The 17723-nt window shown below is 39.3% G+C and overlaps 1 protein-coding gene across 1 annotated transcript in view; it reads right to left on the reverse strand.

Annotated features, from left to right (window-relative positions):
• The window catches only part of kcnt2b (potassium sodium-activated channel subfamily T member 2b), a 172865-nt gene that overhangs the window by 21429 nt on the left and 133713 nt on the right, over positions 1-17723 (reverse strand). The window contains 2 exon segments of the mRNA XM_062990849.1: positions 5460-5665; positions 7994-8106. Coding sequence (XP_062846919.1) covers positions 5460-5665; positions 7994-8106 — 319 coding nt within the window.

Consider the following 17723-nt stretch of genomic DNA (forward strand, 5'->3'; position numbering starts at 1 on the left):
TCACTGCAATTTCAATATTTGACAGATGTTGGTAATTACTTAATCTGCTCCATGTTTCCTAACAGTGCTCATTTAAATCAGGGAAATGATTAAATATGTTGAGGAAAGGAGGCAATTCTGAAAATGAGATGTGAACCATAACCAATGAAAACCAACTGGGTGTCACAAAATTCAACATTACAGAATATTCACAACAAAGAACCCCTGAAAGAGGGAGCAATTTTCATTTAATGAGCACCATAATATAAAGACAGAAAAATCAGGAAAACATGTGAACGGGATTCAGTATTTAATACAATATAAAGTAGATTCAGAAAGTATTCATCCCCCTTGACTTTTTTGCATTGTGGATTTAATTATGAAATTACTACTCAGCAAGCGTCACTGTTAGGACAAAAAGCAAGCCATGAAGTCTGTGGATCTTTGTAGATTAGGACAAGGATGTATCAAATATCTAAATATCTAAGGCTTTAAATGTCCCCAGGACCTCATTAATTTTGAAATGGAATAAACTTGGCACAACCTTAAGCCTTCCTAGTGTTGGCTGTCTGGCCAAAGTGAGCATCACAGAGAGGGCTTTGCTCAGGGAGATGAAAAAGGACCCAAGAATCACTCTATAAGAGCTCTATAAGTCCTCTAAAGAGATGGAAGAACCTGTTGGATGGACAACCATTTCTGAAGCACACCACAAACCGGGTCTTTATATAGAGTGCCAGGACAGAAGCAGCCTGCTTGGAATGTAAAGTACTTTAGCAACATGAGGAAAAATTATCTGGTCTAATGAGACTAAATTTGAATGCTTTTGACAGAATAGCAAGCACTATGTCTGACAAACAATAACAGGAGATGCTATTACATGGCTAATGCCATCCTTACAGTGAAGCATCAAGCTTTTTGGGGGCGTCTCAGTGAAAGGAACCTGCAGATTGTTAAGAATTGGGGCAGATAAATACAAACAAACACAAAGAAAACCTCCTGTAGAAGTGCATGCAAATTCTGACTGGGTCGACATTTCACATTTCATACAGCCAAAACAACACTGAGGTGGATCCTGGGCATGTCTTCTAATGTCACAGTGGCCTAGCCTTAAATCCAGACTTAAACCCCATCAAACATCTGTGGAGAAACCTGAGGAAGGCAGTACTGATGCCTATAATTGATTGAGCCTTGATTGATGCCTGAAATATGATTGAGCTTGAGAGCATATGCGATAAAGAATGAGATAAACTGCCTCAAGTTATGTGTGCAACGCTTGTAGAGACATAGCCAAGAAGACTTGCAGCTGTAATTGCAGCTGTGGTTCATTCATTAATTCATTCACTGTCTGTTTTAGCACTGAATCATCCTGATCAGGGTTACGATTGGTCCGAATTTACATTTACATTTTTAGCATTTAGCAGACGCTTTTATCCAAGGGACGTACAGTCTAAGCAATTGAGGGTTAAGGGCCTTGCTCAAGGGCCCAACAGTGGCAACCTGGCAGTGGTGGGGTTTGAACCAGCGACCATCTGCTTACTAGTCCAGTACCTTAACCGCTAGGCTACAACAACACTTTGGACAAAATCACCAGTCCAACAAAGGGCAATGGGAATTATATGTATTCAAAATCAAAGCCACAACACAGTTACATGTGCAAAAAGTCAAGGGGTCGGAATACTCACTTAAACCAGTGTGCAAATCTTTCAACAGCATAGAAAGTATACAGTGTCAGAACCATACATAGCAAGTCACATAATATAAAACTACAATCTTAAAACACACACTGTAACTAATTAGTTTTGTCACTTTAGTTTGGTAGTTCTGTCTTAAAAGGAAACAATATCTCATGTTACCAAACCAAGCCAAAACAGCTTTTTACTGTATTTAAAAAATTCAGAAGTTTACTATAAATATTTTACTTCTGATTCATGTCTGAAGTCAGGGTGGCACAGCTAATAATGCAACATGGGGACCTGGGTTTGATCAGTTTGATCAGTTTTATCCTGACCTCCAGTCACTGTTTATATTCAGCCTAATGCATCATGTAACATCCACTATGCAAAGAAAACTAAAAAATTCAAACCACCTTAAGACAATAACCTTAAAGATATACCACATGTACCAAGGGGTCCAACAAAAATTGTTTAAATTGACAAGTAAATGTTTGATTTGTATTTACTTAGTTTAATAATTATGTTTAATTAAATTTAAGAGAAAATTAAGGAAACCAAAAAGAAAATCTGTCATTCTGTATATATATATACAGTGTATCACAAAAGTGAGTACACCCCTCACATTTCTGCAAATATTTCATTATATCTGTTCATGGGACAACACTATAGACATGAAACTTGGATATAACTTAGAGTAGTCAGTGTACAGCTTGTATAGCAGTGTAGATTTACTGTCTTCTGAAAAGAACTCAACACACAGCCATTAATGTCTAAATAGCTGGCAACATAAGTGAGTACACCCCACAGTGAACATGTCCAAATTGTGCCCAAATGTGTCGTTGTCCCTCCCTGGTGTCATGTGTCAAGGTCCCAGGTGTAAATGGGGAGCAGGGCTGTTAAATTTGGTGTTTTGGGTACAATTCTCTCATTGGCCACTGGATATTCAACATGGCACCTCATGGCAAAGAACTCTCTGAGGATGTGAGAAATAGAATTGTTGCTCTCCACAAAGATGGCCTGGGCTATAAGAAGATTGCTAACACCCTGAAACTGAGCTACAGCATGGTGGCCAAGGTCATACAGCGGTTTTCCAGGACAGGTTCCACTCGGAACAGGCTTCGCCAGGGTCGACCAAAGAAGTTGAGTCCACGTGTTTGGCGTCATATCCAGAGGTTGGCTTTAAAAAATAGACACATGAGTGCTGCCAGCATTGCTGCAGAGGTTGAAGACGTGGGAGGTCAGCCTGTCAGTGCTCAGACCATACGCCGCACACTGCATCAACTCGGTCTGCATGGTCATCATCCCAGAAGGAAGCTGACGCACAAGAAAGCCCGCAAACAGTTTGCTGAAGACAAGCAGTCCAAGAACATGGATTACTGGAATGCCCTGTGATCTGACGAGACCAAGATAAACTTGTTTGGCTCAGATGGAGTCCAGCATTTGTGGCGGCGCCCTGGTGAGAAGTACCAAGACAACTCTATCTTGCCTACAGTCAAGCATGGTGGTGGTAGCATCATGGTCTTGGGCTGCATGAGTGTTGCTGGCACTGGGGAGCTGCGGTTCATTGAGGGAAACATGAATTCCAACATGTACTGTGACATTCTGAAACAGAGCATGATCCCCTCCCTTCGAAAACTGGGCCTCATGGCAGTTTTCCAACAGGATAACGACCCTAAACACAACCTCCAAGATGACAACTGCCTTGCTGAGTAAGCTGAAGGTAAAGGTGATGGACTAAACCCAATTGAGCACCTGTGGCGCAACCTCAAGTGGAAGGTGGAGGAGTTCAAGGTGTCTAACATCCACCAGCTCCGTGATGTCATCATGGAGGAGTGGAAGAGGATTCCAGTAGCAACCTGTGCAGCTCTGGTGAATTCCATGCCCAGGAGGGTTAAGGCAGTGCTGGATAATAATGGTGGTCACACAAAATATTGACACTTTGGGCACAATTTGGACATGTTCACTGTGGGGTGTACTCACTTATGTTTTCAGCCATTTAGACATTAATGGCTGTGTGTTGAGTTATTTTCAGAAGACAGTAAATCTACACTGCTATACAAGCTGTACACTGACTACTCTAAGTTATATCCAAGTTTTATTTGACATTTAACATTAAACATTAAAACCACCTCCTTGTTTCTACACACTGTCCATTTTATCAGCTCCTCTTACCATGTAGAAGTACTTTGTAGTTCTACAATTACTGACTGTAGTCCATCTGTTTCTCTGCATGCTTTGTTAGCCTCCTTTCATGCTGTTCTTCAATAGTCAGGACTCTCCCAGGACCAGGACAGGTATTATTTGGGTGGTGAATCATTCTGTCTACAAGGTGGACCATCTAGGTAGGAGTGTCTAATAGAGTGGACAGTGAGTGGACACGGTATTTAAAAACTCCAGCAGCGCTGCTGTGTCTGATCCACTCATACCAGCACAACACACACTAACACACCACCACCATGTCAGTGTCACAGCAGTGCTGAGAATGATCCACCACCTAAATAATACCTGCTCTGTGGGGGTCCTGACCATTAAAGAACAGGGTGAAAGCAGGTTAAAAAAGTATGTAGATAAACAGATGGACTACAGTCAGTAATTGTTTGCTTTATGCTTCCTCTCTACTGGTGCTAACCCCTGCCCCGACTGAGGAGAGCGAACTAACACACGCCCCCTCCGACACGTGAGCAGTAGCCAACTGCATCTTTTTACCTGCACAAGGCGAGTTTATATGCGTTCAGCCTTGTGCATGGGGAGACACACACTGATCAGCATTATTCCTCTACTCTGTGCAGACACCATCAATCAGCCAGCAGAGGTCATAACTGCATCAGTTATGAGGTCCCTATCCAACTCCCTCCTTGAATGAACAGCCAAACATTGATCATGAGGCCGCCCAGCCCAGCCGGATGGCAGAGCTGAGATTCGATACAATGTACTGTATTTTACCGCTGTACCACATGAGCGTCTTGACATTCTGAAATTCCATATTTAATGGAAAACTAATTTTATAGATAGGCAACAAGACTGGGTGGCAGAGTAGATCACCACAGGATAAGTTTTGGCCAGCAGAAGTCTCGTGCACCTGGCAGTTTGCACAGGGAAATTGACCATAAGCAAACTGGCACAATGCAAAAAGAGAAGAAAATCAATTTCACAACTAGCCATGAAAATACAGAAGCTGTTTTAATGTTTTAGAAAAAAGATTTAGCACGCCGCTCAGGTGGCGCAGTGGTAAAACACACGCTGTTCACCAGAGCTGAGATCTCATATACATCGTATCGAATCTCGGCTCTGCCTTCTGGCTGAGCGGCTACATGAACAACGATTGGCCTGTTGTTCAGATTAGGGGCGGGACTAAGCCGGATGGGGACTCTCTCTCAGACTAGTGCGATTACGACCTCTGCTGGTTGGTTGGTGGCGCCTGCACGGAGATGGGAAAGGAGTGCGGTAGAGGGTGTGGCTCTCCGTACACAGCGCTGTACTGCACTGCACTCATCAAGTGTAGGCGATAAGACGTTCGATTGCTGTGCATGTGTCGGAGGGGATGTGGAGCAGCCTCGTCCTCCCCAATCAGGAGCAGGGACCAGCATTAGTGAGAGGATGATTGACGGGCAGAAATTGGACGCGCTAAAGTGGGAGAAAAAGGGGTGTAAAAAAAAAAAATAATTTAGCAAAAGTCTGAAAAAAAAACAGAAAATGTTTATTAAAAAATATGTAAAATTATGTAAATGTAAACACACTCACAAAAGTTCAATACTGTTTCTCCCTAAAGCATGCATGTGTGCACATACTAATAAACACCCAGCTTACTTCTTATGCGCATGGAATGAGGCGAAGGTGAAGCTCTTGCCCTGGTATTCTCCAAAAAATTTGCTCTCCTCCAGCCGGATGTGGTGCACTTCATTGGCCGAGCAGCGCCGGTAGGTACGCTGCCATTGGTCGGATGAGTTTGCCCCAGCTTCCCTATGAAAGTGGACAGAAAGTACAGACAAACACATAAACACAGAAAATTCACACTTCTGTATCACAGATATTAACGAATAGGCCAACATCACTGTTAATGCCCTTCAGCAAAGATTTTGAGGTGATGAATATGGTATTATGAGATGAAAATGTGCAGCTCACACACTTGCTGGAGCATCAGTATGTAATATTCATGGGGCGTAATAAAAAATGTCAGGATGAATTACAAATAAAAAAAAAAATCAGCTGGAAAAAATTAAAATGATATAAACAACTGCAGAGATAATGTGCTATAAGAGATTAATTATCTAGTCACTTCATTGCAGCAGGAGGACCTGCATGTCTGGAGATAATGGCTTATTTAAAATCTAATATGGTATTATTAAACTAAGCTAACATTAGGATGCTAGAACTTACATTTCTACACAAAATGTCACAGATTTTTTCAGCAATTGTTAATGGCAGATAAATGACCAACATTGTTACATGCTAACTAAGAAATATTTTTTCTATTACACTGACCAGGCATAACATTATGATCACTGACAGGTGAAGTGAATAACACTGATTATCTCTTCATCACAGCACCTGTTAGTGGGTGGGATATATTAGGCAGCAAGTGAACATTTTATCCTCAAAGTTGATGTTAGAAGCAGGAAATAATGAGCAAGCATAAGGATTTGAGTGAGTTTGACGAGGGCCAAATTGTCATGGCTAGACGACTGGGTCAGAGCATCTCCAAAACTGCAGCTCTTGTGGGGTGTTCCCGGTGTGCAGTGGTCAGTATCTATCAAAAGTGGTCCAAGGAAGGAACAGTGCTAAACCAGCGACAGGGCCATGGGCGGCCAAGGCTCACTGATGCACGTAGGGAGCAAAGGCCAACAGACTGTAGCTCAAATTGCTGAAGAACTTAATGCTGGTTCTGATAGAAAGGTATCAGAATACACAGTGCATCACAGTTACAGGGCTGTTTTGGCAGCAAAAGGGGGACCAACACAATATTAGGAAGGTGGTCATAATGTTATGCATAATCGTTGTATACAGTGTGCTGTCAGCTTACTAGTCCATTTCTAGTCTGGACACAGCACTGATTTAAGCTTAGGAGCATGCTGTTAAACCTTTGAGAAGAAAAATACACTTCATTAAAACACCTCTGAAAAACTCAATTAAACAGTAAGCCTATTTTAAATCATTATTTGTTTTAGTTTTACACACTTTTCTTAAAGTTGTTGTGTTGTTTTGCGTTAGACTACATTGGTATTTAACAACTGCAGGATTTATATATTTTCATATCCTTTTTTTATACTTTTTTCTTCAAATATCCTATTAAAAGATGACAGCTGGACTTGCAACTGACCAAATACTTTTGTGGCACATCTTGGTTCATCACTGACCAGTTTTAGCAATAGGATTAAAACAGGTGAGCTAATGTTAGTTAACTAACATAAAAGCAATTGAAGCTAACTTCAATGGGCAATGATAAGTGAATTAACTAGCTACAAAATTTACTGTATTAATAAAAATTATATATATAAATATATACACACCGATCAGACATAACATTAAAACCACCTCCTTGATTCTACACTCACTGTCCATTTTATCAGCTCCACTTACCATATAGAAGCACTTTGTAGTTCTACAATTACTGACTGTAGTCTATCTGTTTCTCTACATACTTTTTAGCCTGATTTCACCCTGTTCTTCAATGGTCAGGACCACTACAGAGCAGGTATTATTTGGGTGGTGGATCATTCTCAGGACTGCAGTGACACTGACATGGTGGTGGTGTGTTAGCGTGTGTTGTGCTGGTGTGAGTGGATAAGACACAGCAGCACTGATGGAGTTTTTAAACACCTCACTGTCACTGCTGGACTAAGAATAGTCCACCAACCAAAAATATACAGCCAACAGCGCCCCATGGGCAGCATCCTATGACCACTGATGAAGGTCTAGAAGATGACCAACTCAAACAGCAGCAATAGATGAGCGATCGTCTCTGACTGTACATCTACAAGGTGGACCAACTAGGTAGGAGTGTCTAATAGAGTGGACAGTGAGTGGACACTGTATTTAAAGACTCCAGCAGCGCTGCTGTGTCTGATCCACTCATACCAGCACAACACACACTAACACACAACCACCATGTCATTGTCACTGCAGTGCTGAGAATGATCCACCACCTAAATAATACCTGCTCTGTGGTGGTCCTGTCCATTAAAGAACAGAGTGAAAGCAGGCTAAAACAATATGTAGAGAATACACATTACATACACTTTATTTGGCCAGAGTAATCCTCTAATCCTCTATTTTGGGTAAAATTGGCATAATGCACAGCACAAGTGATACAGACCATACTAGTATGTGTTTGTGTTTACTACTCACTGTCCTCTGGAGGAATGAATCAGTAGGGTGATCAGGGTGGAGGTGCCAGGGCACACACAGTTCAGGGCTAGCATGGCATATTTAAACTCTTCTTCACACACCACATGATCTGCAGTGTACAAAAAAACAAACAAACACATTCAAACCCTTTAAATTACAGAAACATGCTGCACTTAGGCTTCATTCATTCATTCATTTATTCATCGGTAATCATTTTAATATTTTGGATTCAGGGTGTATCCTGGAAACACTAACCACAAAGCAAAATTACAGCCAGGACAGGAACTGGTCTGTCATAGAGCTTCACTATATCACTCATTCATGCTCACTTACAACGAATTAATTTACATTACCTGAAGCACATGTACCAAGAATTTAGTATAATTGTAAGTGGGACAGTAAAAGCTCAGCAGTTAAGGTGGTAATCCAAAGGTTGCATATTCAAGCTACACTGCCACCAAGCTGCCACTGTTGGGCCCCTGAGCAAATTGTATTCAGTCATAACAGTAAGTTTATTTATGTAAAAGCCTACGTGAAATACCTCAAATGTAAAAGTAGTTGGTAAAGATAATGTATATCACAAATTTGAATAAGAAACAAGTACAGCTTTACTAAAACACACAACAGTGATACAGTTGATATTTTTAACAATGACATTACCATAGTATTATGGTGGTGCAAATGTTGAATGCTTGTACTCCTACAGAACTACCAATGCCATATACAGTAGTTTTCACAGTGGGACCCGCACTTGTTTTAGTTTTGCAGTATAGGTGTAAACATACATGCAACATGACAAAACTGTTACAAAGTGCAACATAGAAATGTTTGGTATTAATTGTGTTGAACCTACAAATTAGGTATACAAATTGTCAGGTTATGTAATCATGCTGTTTAAAGACTAAAGTTTAACCACCACTACTTGCATTGCTTACATTGTAAATATATATAATAATTTGTATATTAATAATGTTTATTGTCTTTATTACTCATATTACACTATTCTTTTTTTACCTTTACCTATAGTAACAGTCTTGGAGCAATCGTCTATGTTTCACTGTACTTCGTACCAGCTACAAATGCACATGTGATAAATAAAAATCTTGAATCAACTGAACCCAAAACCAAAACAGTGTTAGTTTTACATAACATACATTAAGGTGTACATAATACAATGGTATAATACAATAACTTAAAAAAGGACTTTTAAAAAACGTACCCTACCAACAAAAAGGTGTGTTTTAATATTTCTCACTCTCACTCACTTTCTTAACCACTTATCCAATTAGGGTGGGGGCTGTGCTGGAGCCTATCCCAGCTTTTCAATGGGCGCAAGGCACACAATAACACCCTGGACAGGGCGCCAGTCCATTGCAGGGCAGACACACACACACACACATTTACCCTATAGGGCAATTCAGTGTCTCCAATTAACCTTGACTGCATGTTTTTGGACTGTGAGAGGAAACCGGAGCTCCCGGAGGACACCCATACAGACACGGGGAGAACATGCAAACTCCGCACAAAAAGAACCCGGACCAAAACCCCTGGTAGCAGGTTTTAAATAAAAAAATCACAGTGCATTACAACTTATATGCATTATCACAGTGCACATACCTACTTATATGCATTACAACACACACAAACACACACATACACACACACATGACAACTTTTACATTACTTTCCTAATTTCATAAAATTGCTGTTACAATTGCTGTAGCTAGTAGAACATACAATGAAATGTAACTGTTCCAAGACTGTTATTAAGGGTAAAGATAAAAAAATAAGGGATAATATAAAACAAGAGGTGGAATAAGGGTAATAAGGAAATGTAAAAAATATTATAAAAATTATATATATTTGCAATGTAAACAATGCAAGCTGTTACTTTATTTTCTATCTATAACACATTAATATAGTAAATATTATATCAGACAAAACTTTCAAAATAAATTAAGTAATTTATGCAGATAAAGTAAATAACAAAAAAACCACTGTAATTTCAAACAGACTAAAAATGTTTGAAATGCTGTGGTTTAAATGTCCTCCCACAATTAGAGCTTGCTGAAGAGTCTCAGAGATATTAAACTTAGATCTGCCACCCCAGCTAGGTAATATTAGGAGCTTGTAGGATAACCTCTGTCCTTCTTACCACTTTATGCCTGTGATGTCTACCCCTGATAACAGCCCTCTACACACACACACACACACACACACACACACACAAGCAGGCTGCTCCATTCATCATCACTGGAATGGGAGACAGATCCTCTTTATAAAAAAAAAAAGACACATCATTTCAAGGAAGCAAAAGTGTTCTCCCACAAGATTACAGAGCATGACTTCAGGTATTTGCTTTCATTAATCCAGAGAAGCACTATTAGGGTCAGGCACTGATGCTGGCCTGGTCTAAAGTCAGCATTCTAATTCAAACTCAAGGAGTGAGCTGCTGTTGAAGTCATATAGAAGATTTCTCTATGCTGAAACCCATCATTTCCACCAGACCTGACATTATTTTATCCATCTAACTGATGGATTCTTGTTACAACAAGAGTTAGAACTAGAAATTGCTTGATGCTCTAAAATGTTTCCACTCACAGTTGACTCTAGCAGACAAACTGGCGTCCTTAGACTTTCAATATTACATCTTATGCTTGATATTTTACACCAGTTAGAAATGCATGTGGCTGAAATTGCCAAAACCACTTAACATCTTAATATACAGTATAATATATCCAGAATCAAGGGTCTGGTGCCCCAACAAACTCTAAAGAAGCTCATCTATGCTTTTATTTCCAGAAGGGTGCAGACTTTACTTGTGGCTCATTGTGTGGGACATACCGGGTGAGTCAAAATTATGTTAACACTAATGGATCTATTCCCCACAAAATGTGTGTCCGGGCTTTAAATGGTACTGTTGCTCGCTGGTTTTTGTGTGTTGAACATGAACATGACTGTCCTGTAAATCAGCTTACACATATGACATATGTTTTGTGAATAAATGGATTCCGCCATTCAAGTGTTATAATTTTGATTCACCTTCTATAATAATAATAAGTACTTAATATACTAAAGATACAGTATAAAGTATATAAAATAATTTAAAAGATGCATATAATATGTAAAGAAAGTAAAGAAAGGGTAAAAAAAATATTAAGAATGTTGCATAATCTGGCTCTCACAATGGCTTGGCCTTGAAGAAATTTTTCTGATGTTCTACAATATTCTATTCTAAAAGATCTTCATAATCTCTATACTTAATTAGTAAAAGTGATAGCTCAGTGGTTAAGGTACTGAACTAGTAATCAGAAGGTTGCTGGTTCAAGCCCCACCACCTTAAACCTTAATTGATTGCTTAAAATCAGTCATAATTGTAGGTTGCTTTGGATAAAAGGATCTTCTAAATGCCAAAAATGTAAATGTAAAACAAATGAATGTAATGTGGTCTGACAATCACATTAGTATAAAGTACTAGAATATGTGGGAAGGAAAAGTAGATGGTGGAGCCAGCTTTTCCACTTCTAAATTGTGTTAGTTTGTATTGTTGTACCAGATATTTCTCTGTATTAGATCAGTTTAAAATTGTTATTAGATTTTTAATGTAATGTAAAACTATAAAATAACCGATAGTCCTGAAAAGTCCTTTTCCCAATATAGGAAATGTTTTTTTTATTAACTTTATATATAAAGTGAAAAGAACAGAAATGGCATTCATATATTACATAAATGTGTACATTGTTATTACACTGACCAGGCATAACATTATGACCACTGACAGGTGAAGTGAATAACACTGATTATCTCTTCATCACGGCACCTGTTAGTAGGTGGGATATATTAGGCAGCAAGTGAACATTTTATCCTCAAAGTTGATGTGTTAGAAGCAGGAAAAATGGACAAGCGTAAGGATTTGAGTGAGTTTGACAAGGGCCAAATTGTGATGGCTAGACGACTGGGTCAGAGCATCTCCAAAACTGCAGCTCTTGTGGGGTGTTCCCAAGCTGCAGTGGTCAGTATCTATCAAAAGTGGTCCAAGGATGGAACAGTGGTAAACCAGCAACAGGGTCATGGGCGGCCAAGGTTCATTGAGGCCTGTGTGGTCTGATCCAACAGATGATCCAACAGACAGCACACCTTCAGAGATCTAGTGGAGTCCATGCCTCAACGGGTCAAGGCTGTTTTGGCAGCAAAAGGGGGACCAACACAATATTAGGAAGGTGGTCATTATGCTATGCCTCATCGGTGTATGTAATTTAAACAACATAAACTTCAGACATAAAAACAAGCTGACCAGCTCCGGCACTACCCATACTGGTATTAATAATTCATGCTTGATTTGCTTGCAGTTCTGTGATAATGAGTATATATTTACAATATGTACTAATGAGGAGTAAATCGATATGATGACATGAGCAGAAACAGAAACGCGGCCTCTAAAAACACTGTATGAATCTGAAGATTGTTTTGTACTGCACTTAACTGCTGGGTAAAAAAATCCTGACCTTAAGTTATTCTTGGAGGAAAACATTTACTATTTTTCTGTAAACGAACAGGCAGAGATGGGCAAAGCTGCAATGCTGTTATTGCTTTGAGCACCTGCAGCTTTTCAGCCATTTATGGTCAAGTAGATTTTATTACAAAGCGCATTTCACTAAGCCTCCAGACACGTTACATAATGAGACAAAAGAAGCAATAATCATTTTCATAAAAGACTGATAAAAAGCAGGAAAAAGGAATCACGACTGAATGAAAACCAACTGGTTATAAAACCAAAATTACCAGTATGACTAGATTGCGAGCCATTCGTTATGAGAAATAAAACAAAGAATTAGAGGATTAATACTAAGAAAATTTAAAAAATGGCCTGTTAACATCTTTATATCTATTATTTTGTAAATATTGTTATTTAGTACTAATGTAGTGGTTATGCAAACAGGAAACACCAACATGAACATCTCAATCCCAACCCTTTCCCATACTACACTACTCATGGTATGCAATTACCTGAGGTACTACAGTTACAAAGAGTGATCATGTTGGCAGGAAAAACATGGCCTATAAAGCTGCTGTATGAATCTGATCATTGTTTTAGAAGACATAACTAGGGAAAACATTTTATTAGTATATCATACATACCTATAACATACCTTTACGATAATGATACAAGTGTATTAAGGTTTGACATTTAGCTTGTAGTCATGTCTTCTAGCACATATGGGGTATTTTTTACTTAAGTAAATCATGTATGTAATTCCTCAAGCACAGAGGAATTTAAAGCTTACATGTCTGTTGTCTGTAGACAGTCACACGTGTTCCAGCTGCTTCTAATCTATGGCAGGTTTTTGTGGTTCATGGATCTGGACAAATTTCCTCTTATATTAGTATACAGAAGTTATCAGCTATAATAATCACTACTGAGAAATAGGGAGGCCATTCCACAAAGTTTAATTCCACTTTATAGTAACTTAAATTCCCAGAGGTACACTGGATTCAGTAAGTATTCAGACCACTTGACTTACTGAGCACCTATGACATTTTGAGAACTTGAGATTTGATTTTGGATAAAAATAATTACAGTTTTAAGCCCTCAAATGGCACAGCAAGCCCAGACATTAATTCTATGCAATTCTCTGGGCCCAAGCCCAAGCTCATCTTAGATGAACAGGAATACAATTGAAATAAGTGCTGTGGTCAGAGGAGTCCATGTCTCATCTTGTTTTCAAGAAAATGAACATATTTTTTGTTCTATTGTCCAAATCATTTCGAAAATTGGGTTTGTAATATAATATTTTCATCCTCTTAGGATTGGTTTCCTGCACTTCAATAAAGGAGTACTGTTTAGAAGCAAACGTGGAGTGAAAATAAGGGCCATTTCATTCAATTTGATTATTGTTGATCCTTTTTTCTGGGTGGTTTCCTTTTTTAGCTAAGAAATAAGAAACCCCGGATGCAGCAGCTAATGAAAACCCAAACACACACACGCACACACACCTCCCTTTGTACATCCTGTGGTTTCTGGCCTTCCCCGTTTGCCTAATTGAGCCTGACAGATCATTGTTGTTCGATTAGTGCAGATGAGCAACAGACATTTATTATTTACCTCTAATGTATGATCACATTATCTGCTGCAGCATCAAGCAAAGCGTAATTAAATACATCTTCTGATTAGCATATGCACTTCCCGAGAGACAGTATCAGCAGAGTCAAAAACAAGGTACATGCTTTAAAACCATTCAATCATTTATGTTTAATTACTGCTTAATCAGTTTAAGAGTCGCTGTAGGGCCACAGCCTTCCCGGAAACACTGTTTATAGTAGTGCACTATTCATCTATCCAGCCACTTACTCTCAATTTATACAGCCAATCTACTTACTGGTATATTTTGAGAGTGTGAGTAGAAAGTTGTGTAGAAGGCTGTGCAGCACCTTTACTTTCACCCCACCCACCTTTTCCTTTATTCCTGAATTTCATTCTTTCATTTTCATGATTTTACAACATCTTTAACCTGGCCAGGGTCACAGCTGATAGCACCATTAGAGATTCTAAGCCTGAATCCCAGGAGTAATAAACCATGTGAAAAATAAACTTTTAATTATTCTAAGCTGTCTTAACTAAATCAACTGTTGTTTAAAATATTAATGATACTATACTATTAACACAGAAACCATCTGTGTGAGTTGTATGCTGCCCAGAAAGGGTTGGGAGACGGTTATCTTTCCTCATCAGACAATCAGCAGTGTAAAAGCTGTGCTAATGGGGCAGTAAAAAATGTCCGTAGGCATAATTGTCATCTTGCTGTGAAAAGGTTGGAAGAATATTTATGCTGGTAGGAGCAAGCATGTCTTAAAAGTCCAAACAGAACTGTTTGTTTCTTTCTCCAGTATTAAAAGATAGAAAACATGTGTATGTGCTCATAGAATGATGATTTAAAATATAAATAGAAGGTATGAATGTAAATACTGATGGTTTTACTGAACTTGACATCCTTTAGTTTATAGACGGTAGTTACACATTGCTCAATTCACTGTAAAACTCTGAGTGGGAAAGGTAAGCTAAAGTAAAGAATATCATATAATTGTTTAAAATATATATCATTCAAACACATTACTGATGCCCCCACCTGTGCGTAATACTACCTCTTGCACCACCATGCCATCTGCATCAAAACAGCAACTACAAATACAACCCCAAATCAGAAAAAAGTTGGGACAGTATAGAAAATGCAAATAAAATAAAAATGCAGTGTTTACGTTGGCTACTGTTGCACATCTTAAGATGTGTTTGCAGGAAGAATGGGACAAAATAAAACCTGAAACACTAAATCACCTGGTATCCTTGGTGTTAAAATGTCTTTTAAGTGAGGTGAAAAGGAATGGCAACATTACAAAGTGGTAAATGCTTTACTTTCCCAACTTTTTTTGGAATGTGGAAAACATGAAATATCTCAGGTTCATCCTGTCTGAATGAAATAAAAGTCAAAGTAAATGTAAGAAACTCTGTGTTCTTTTATTATTTGCATTTTCCATGCTGTCCCAACTTTTTCTGATTTGGGGTTGTAGATCCATTTTTAGTCAAGGGACATGGTTGGTATAGAAAAGCGATAGAGACTAATATTGTCTCATATAATAATACCAGAATCAGTCTGGGTTAGTTAACTAGTTAATAGTTGGAACCACTTTTTCATGATGTGAAGGACATTTAAATCGAGTTTTAGAAAATTAGACACAGTTACCTTGACCCCCCAGCCGTGCACACACTACCTCTCTCTCTTTCACACACACAACCACAATTACAAAAAAAAAATAGTACGAGAAAAAACGTTGCTTAAACAGGTTACAAAGCTATGTCTATGGCTCTAGGACTCCACCACATCCCAGCGAGAGCAATTATCTCCAAAAGCCAGAAGAAAGCCTGGAACAAGGGTAAATCTACGTACAAAAAACTGGCAAAGATGTGGAAATTCCTCATAAGGCTCAGCAACAGCTCATTGATACAATCCAGTCCCAGTGATACTGCAAAATTATGCAAATGCCCTCCACTCAAATACTGAGTGATATTCTTTATTACCCTATTTTATAATAAACTTGAATGATAGCCAAACTGATGCATGAACTGCCAGGTTCACTAGGTGGATGAATCATAGACGAGGGACAGCTGATAACATTAGCTAAAAGCTACAATATGTGCCAAAGTATGTGGACACTCCTGTCAATTAAGGTTTGTCAGTCACACATATTTCTATGTTATCAGTTAAATAAAAAATACTGTATATGTATACTCACAAGCACTGTATTAGGAACAACTATCTGGTATGTACAGTACATTCACAGATTATGTTATAAGCTACTCCTACCATACAGATGAACTTTGTAGGTATACCTACAGTAAATACCAAAAAATATATATATGTATGGTAATTGTATGGTAATTATAAAATAATTAATGAATGCACATACTAGATATTTACATACCTAGTAGGGCGGCACAGTGGCTAAGTGGGTAGCACTGTCGCCTCACAGCAAGAAGGTCCTGGGTTCGATCCCCAGGTGGGGCGGTCCGGGTCCTTTCTGTGTGGAGTTTGCATGTTCTCCCCGTGTCTGCGCGGGTTTCCTCCGGGTGCTCCGGTTTCCTCCCACAGTTCAAAGACATGCAAGTGAGGTAAATTGAAGATACAAAATTGTCCATGACTGTGTTCGATATAACCTTGTGAAGTGATGAACCTTGGGTAATGAGTAACTACTGTTTCCTGTCATTAATGTAACCAAAGTGTAAAACATGCTGTGTGTTTTAACATCTTTAACAAAGTGTTAACATCTTCTTAACACTTTTCACACTCTGGCCTCCTCAAACCCTTAGCATTTAAGAAGCCTGTCCTTACACTTGTGCTGACCTGACTATAATCTTGCGCTCGTCCCTGCAGACAGTAATTCTGGCGGCCTCACTGCACTAGACACCCTAATTAAATCGGCGCACTGTTCTCTCGCTTTATCCTGATCTGCTTATCGACATGGTCGTACAGCAAGCCAGACAAAAGAGCACACAGAGCACGGTGTCGGCTTACCGCTAAGATTGATGCACACAGCAACAGAATCAATGAGGTGCCCCGACAGATTGTGTAACAAGCCTGATCTCTCAGAATAAGCAAAATGTACACAAGAGATTCTCACCCGGTTTGACACCGCAGAGATTACGCTATGTGTACAGCTTGAGTCGGGTCTTCAACTGCAGTCATTAATGCCACCCACGTAGCCACTTAAAGCAGCTCATCTAGGCTGTGTCACAACACACATACACACAAACAAGCACACACACTGATGATGCAGAGCAATCACACACTGATCTGTCAAAAAGTACTGCAGACACAAGCTGCGATCTGGTTTATGCGTATTGAGTCTGTTTAACCACTGTCCGTTTAACCATTGCTTTATCCTTGTCATGGTCACTATGGGTCTGATTTATTGGGCCATCACAGGACACACACATTTACACAAACACTCCCACATATAGGTAAATTTTTGTAGCAGTTGGCCTGGCTGAGTGCCCAAACGTGGGGGGGAAGGGGGACTCTGGCTGTCTAGGGTGAGAGTCAAACCCAGGCCTTTCTTGTTGACAGGCAACAGCGCTACCCTTTGCACCACCGTGCTGCCCTTGAACCACCTAATTTATCCTATGTACTGTGTAATGTATGGATTCTGAAAGCTGAGACTTTCTCTGACGAAGCA

The sequence above is a fragment of the Trichomycterus rosablanca genome, chromosome 2 (assembly GCF_030014385.1).
Source record: "Trichomycterus rosablanca isolate fTriRos1 chromosome 2, fTriRos1.hap1, whole genome shotgun sequence".
Taxonomy (NCBI): domain Eukaryota; kingdom Metazoa; phylum Chordata; class Actinopteri; order Siluriformes; family Trichomycteridae; genus Trichomycterus; species Trichomycterus rosablanca.